Source organism: Maniola jurtina, chromosome 28 (assembly GCF_905333055.1).
Source record: "Maniola jurtina chromosome 28, ilManJurt1.1, whole genome shotgun sequence".
Lineage (NCBI taxonomy): Eukaryota > Metazoa > Arthropoda > Insecta > Lepidoptera > Nymphalidae > Maniola > Maniola jurtina.
Genome location: NC_060056.1, coordinates 5378226 through 5384439, shown reverse-complemented (window position 1 = coordinate 5384439; position 6214 = coordinate 5378226). Strand labels below are relative to the sequence as shown.

The 6214-nt window shown below is 37.2% G+C and overlaps 1 protein-coding gene across 1 annotated transcript; it reads left to right on the top strand.

Moving 5' to 3' along the window:
• The first annotated feature begins 346 nt into the window (after positions 1-346).
• LOC123879389 lies at positions 347-5498 on the top strand. Its single transcript, XM_045927050.1, has 2 exons — positions 347-391; positions 4842-5498. Exons 1-2 carry the CDS (start codon positions 359-361, stop codon positions 5337-5339), a joined length of 531 nt encoding a protein of 176 aa, XP_045783006.1. The 5' UTR covers positions 347-358; the 3' UTR covers positions 5340-5498.
• Positions 5499-6214: the final 716 nt, after the last annotated feature.

Sequence of the window (6214 nt, the reverse complement as noted above, 5' to 3'; positions counted from 1 at the left end):
ACAGGGCTCTCTCCGTCACTTACTCCATACAATCGTAGTTCCAATTTCATTTGAATTTAGGTTTTTCTAAAAATATGTACTTAGTTTTAAAATAACAGGGACTCAAAGATTTGTATGTGAATTTTTAAGACCGCGTAACTTTGAAACCGAATAACAGAAATCTGGAAAACCACAGACATAGATATTAGTTTCTAGAATATGTCTGCAAAATTTCATGGACTTTGTTTGCTTAATATTCAAATGAAATTGGAACTACGTTTGTATGGAGCGAGTGACGGAGAGAGCCCTCTTAAAGTATATAAAGTCGGCGCAGTGAGCGGTATTCATTACATTACTGAAAGTGACTTCAACTTTCAACATGAAGGCCGCAACCATCTTTCTAGTCGCAGTGGTAAGATATTCACTTATGTATTTTTTTCAATTACTTTTTTTAATATTCATTATAGACAAGCGCTTAAGACAACAATCACACCTGATGGAAAGTGATGATGTGGCCTAAGATGGGACGCGTTTACCTATGCCTATTCACTATTGTTTTAATTAAATGCTGTAATAAAAGTAAAACTAAAAAAAAAAAAAGGAAAAAGTAATAGACTTGCGGTTGACGACAATGATGCTTAATTAAACAGCACTAAACCCCGACTACTACCCGCGAACTGGCGATAGATAGCGCCTGGGAATTGACATAGGCAACTTTTTATCCCGGAAAATCAAAGAGTTCCCACGGGATTTTTAAAATACCTAAATCCGCCCGGACGAAATCGCGGGCAACTCCTCAATCCTGCAGCATCAGGATTGAGGAGTTGGACTTCAAATTTTTTATGAAACAATGTAGCAAAGTTCCTCTATCGATTAAAAAAGAAATGACGCAAATCGGTTCAGAAATCTCGGAGATTTCGGTGTACGTAGGTAGAAAAACACAACTCCCTTTTTGAAAGTCGGTTAAAAAAGTAGCCTATGTTACTCCCTGGTCAATTCTCTACTTGTCTGTGAAAATCCCGTCGAAATCGGTTCAGCCGTTCCCAAGATTAGCCTTTTCAAACAGACAGACAGACAGACAGACAGACAGACAAAAATTTTAAAAACGTGTGATTCAGTTATAGTATCGTTCAAATAACCATATGACCTTAATATGCGGTAGTTATTTCGAAATTACAGACAGACACTCCAATTTTATTTATTATATTAGTATAGACAAATAAGAGATCCCTACGGAAAATTGTAATAAGCTACAGGTGCGAAGCTGGGGCGGGTCACTAGTTCTTACATGTTTTTATTTTTGGGGCAAAAAAAAGAAGATTACCGTGGAAAATATCTGAAAGACGATGCGTTTTAGTAAAATTATCTACTTAATTACGATTTAATTGACTTAATTTCGTGATTCTAATCTTATTAAATTTCAATCGATAATAATAAAACTGTACTGGCGGGTTTCTGTGCATTGAATATTCTGTACATGGCATGTTATTGCAAATTGAATACTTGAAAAGAGCAACCGCCGAGTTTCTTGCTGGTTCTTCTAGGTAAGAACGGCATTCCAAACCAGTGGTAGATTATTTTGACGATTCAAAAGCACTTGTAAAAGTTTAATTGAATAAAAATATTTTGAATTCAATCATCATCATCAACAACCGATGGACGTCCATTGGGGACTTGTAGGGACTTCCACACGCCACGGTCTTGCGCCGCCGCTATCCAGCGGCTTTCGGAGACTCGCCTGATGTCTTCCTCCACCGTAGCGCCTAAACTACTGGGCCGATTTTGATGAATGGGGTGTCAATTGATTCGTTGTAAAGGTCCGGGTGACACAGGCTATATTTTATACGAAAAAAATTGACCTAACGGATGTTACATCAAAAAAACCGGCCGAGTGCGAGTCAGACTCGCGCACTGAGGGTTCCGTACTCGGGCATTTTGCACGATAAATCTTAGATAGTTTTAGAATGTACAGGTAAAGCCCTTTTATATGATACCCCACTTGGTATAGTTATCTTACTTTGAAAATTGAAACACATTTTAATTTTTTTTAATGGTGTAACCACAAATTGGCGGTTTTCAGATTTATTCCTGTACTTGTTCTATAAGACCTACCTACCTGCCAAATTTCATGATTCTAGGTCAACGGGAAGTACCCTATAGGTTTCTTAACAGACACGACGGACGGACGGACGGACAGACAGACAGACAGGCAACAAAGTGATCCTATAAGGGTTCCGTTTTTTCTTTTGAGGTACGGAACCCAAAAAGTGGAGGTCTCCGAGGATTGTATCGAATGGGATGTCAAATAAAAGAGAAGAAAATTCTGAGCTCATGAATATAAATGTACTATACAACATTAAAATATGCCAAGGGACAGAAAAACAAATTTACTCTAATACTTCAGCGTTTATTAAGACGATCGCAGTCGGGTTTTAGTTTTCAACTTTATTTCCTACTAGCTGATGCCCGCAGCTTCGCCCGCGTGGATTGGTCAGATCCCCTGCAGCATCAGGATTGCGGAGTTGGACTCCAAATTTTTTATGAAACAATGTCGCGAAGTTCCTCTATCGATTAAAAAAGAAATGACGCAAATCGGTTCAGAAATCTCGGAGATTTCGGTGTACATAGGTAGAAAAACACAACTCCCTTTTTGAAAGTCGGTTAAAAAAGTAGCCTATGTTACTCCCTGGTCAATTCTCTACTTGTCTGTGAAAACCCCGTCAAAATCGGTCCAGCCGTTCCGAAGATTAGCCTTTTCAAACAGACAGACAGACAGACAGACAGACAGACAGACAGACAAAAATTTTAAAAACGTGTGATTCAGTGTTGGTATCGTTCAAATAACCATATGAGCTTAAAATGAGGTAGTTATTTCGAAATTACAGACAGACACTCCAATTTTATTTATTAGTAGTATAGATAAAACGTAGCCTACGTCACCCACACCATAATAACGAACTGATTGACATCTCATTCATCAAAATCGGCCCAGTAATTTAGGCGCTACGGTGGAACACACAGAATCTGACACAAACATACATATACATACATACATAGAATGCTAAAATCATAACCCTTTCTCTTGGCTTTGCCGTAGTCGGGTAAAAACTGCCATACCCCTTTCCTTTATTTCCTATAAAATGTAGCCTACGTCACCCAGACCATAACAACGAACTGATTGACATCTCATTCATGGCTGCTTTCTAAATCAAATTATGGATAGTGAGAAAGACTTATTTTGTTAGATTAAGAATTTTGCTGTATTGTTGTATTTAATTAGATTATAATAGGGCTGACATGTACTTTTAAATGTATCAAAGCCCTTAAATAAATAAAGAAAAAAAAAACCCCTTTCCAGGTTAGCCCGGTTCCATCTTAGACTGCATCATCACTTACCACCAGGTGAGATTGCATTCAAGGGTTAGTGAAAAAAAAATTGCAACGCATGCCATGTAATGAGCTTGTATAGTATAGGTATATAAAAGTCGTTGCATTTTAGCAATTGATATAATTCATTGATCATTATTGAAAATTAATTTCAATTCTCAAGACTCAAAATGAAGAGTGCAAACGTCTTTCTGGTGGCAGTTGTAAGTTTATTTTATTTTTTCATTTCCATTACAAGTTAGCCTTTGGCTACGATCTCACCTGGTGGTAAGTGATTATGCAGTCTAAGATGGAAGCGGGCTAACCTATTTTTACCTGATTACGGCAAAGTCAAAAGGAAGGGTTTGATTTTAGCACTCAATGTATATGTATGAGTATCATGTATAGGATTGTATCAGTGATTGCAATGTAATTTATTTAATTTAGGGCCTGGTGGTTGTTAACCATCAGATAAACTTTATCTAACGGTTAACGGGAGGTGAGTGGGGGGGGGGGGGGGGGTTTAAGTCCAAGTAAAAGTATAAACCTTGACTTTGACTTGAAATTCAAAAATCCAAAATTGAAAATATTTTTATTCAATTAAATTTTTCCAAGTGCTTTTGAATCGTCAAAATAATCTAGCACGGGTTCCGAATGCCGTTCCTACCCAGAAGAACCAGCTAGAAACTCGGCGGTTGCTCTTTTAAAGTAATCAATTTACAATAATATGCCATACTGTATACAAGCAATTGCAGCGCCGTGTATTGCTGGAGCGAGTTAAATCCAAGCTTTTTTTGTCATTCACATAATCTTCGATTGTATAATAAGCTTTTTTTAGGAGCATACTTTTAATATTGTAAATCTTTGAAAAGAGCAACCGCCGAGTTTCTAGCTGGTTTTTCTCGGTAGGAAAGGCATTCCGAACTTATGGTAGATGCTTTTGACGATTCAAAAGAACTTTTAAAAGTCTAATTGAATAAAAATATTTTGAATTGAATTGAATTGATTTTTTAATCTATACTCTATACTAATAAATAAAATTGGAGTGTCTGTCTGTAATTTCGAAATAACTACCTAATATTAAGCTCATAGGGTTATTTGAACGATACCTTAGCTGAATCACACGTTTTTAAAATTTTTGTCTGTCTGTCTGTCTGTCTGTCTGTTTGAAAAGGCTAATCTTTGGAACGGCTGAACCGATTTCGACGGGATTTTCACAGACAAGTAGAGGATTGACCAGGGTGTAACATAGGCTACTTTTTTAACCGACTTTCAAAAAGGGAGTTGTGTTTTTCTACCTATGTACACCGAAATCTCTGAGATTTCTGAACCGATTTGCGTATTTTTTTTTTAATCGATAGAGGAGCTTTGCGACATTGTTTCATAAAAAATTTGGATTCCAACTCCTCAATCCTGATGCTTCAGGGGATCTGACCAATCCACGCGGGCGAAGCTGCGGGCATCAGCTAGTCTTGTATAAACTTGTGTTGTTCCAGACTGTCCTCACTTTATTCCTGGAATATTCCACCGCACGGAATCCACCAGCAAGCGAGCTCTCCAACACTAAAGGTGACATCATCGAAATTACAGAATCGTTTAGACAGCTTGTCTACAAAGCCATTGATGGCTGTAAAGATGGTTTGGCTAATGCACAAAATATTGTAGGAGAGGAATTGCCGAAAGCTACTGGCGATAAGAAAGTAGCTCTAACTGATTTCAATACCTGGCTGTATGATTATTTGACAATCATTATTGATGTATTACCAGACCAAATGATCGCTGCAATGGATAGCGGTTTGGTTGGTGACCTGAAACAGATTAAAGCTGATAACGCTAAAGCTATTGAAGACACCACGGAGTATATGGTTGGTTTCAACAAAGCGATGCCAGATGGGGAGGTGAAAGATAATTTGAATCGGGCGATTGATGGCCAAGTTTTGTATAACGCGAACGTGGTTGGTGACGCACTTGACGATTTACTAAGCGGTTTGTAGATATAGGCGGATGAAATCTTTATTCCCACACAAAGTAAGAAACGTAACAAACAGAGCAAAAGAAAAATAATTTGTGCACTGTATGCCTATCTCCTATCATATTAAATGTCCTAAAAATTTGTTACAATACTTAACAGGGCTCTCTCCGTCACTCGCTTCATACAATCGTAGTTCCAATTTCATTTGAATATTAAGCAACCAAAGTCCATGAAATTTTGCAGACATATTCTAGAAACTTAATATCTGTGTCTGTGGTGTTTTAGATTTTTATAAAAATATGTAGTTTTAAAATTACAGGGGCTCAAAGATTTGTATGTAAATTTTTAAGACTGCGTAACTTTGCAACCGAATAGTTTAACAGAAATCTGGAAAACCACAGACATAGATATTAGTTTCTAGAATATGTCTGCAAAATTTCATGGACTTTGGTTGCTTAATATTCAAATGAAATTGGAACTACGTTTGTATGAAGCGAGTGACGGAGAGACCCCTCTTAAATAAATGACATTGTGTTTAATTTGTTTTATTTAATTAACCCCCGACCCATAAAGAGGGGTGTTATAAGTTTGACGTGTGTATCTGTGTGTCTGTCTGTGGCATCGTAGCTCCTAAACTAATGAACCGATTTTAGTTTAGTTGTTTTTGTTTGAAAGGTAGCTTGATCGAGAGTGTTCTTAGCTATAATCCAAAAAAATCGGTTCAGCCGTTTGGAAGTTATCAGCTCTTTTCTAGTTACTGTAACCTTCACTTGTCGGGGGTGTTATTTTTTACACTTGTGTTTGAACCTTAAAAACTGGTAGGTATCTATATTATCACCATATATTATTATCACGTGTAAAACAAAAGTGTAGCTATAAATACAAAGACATACAGAG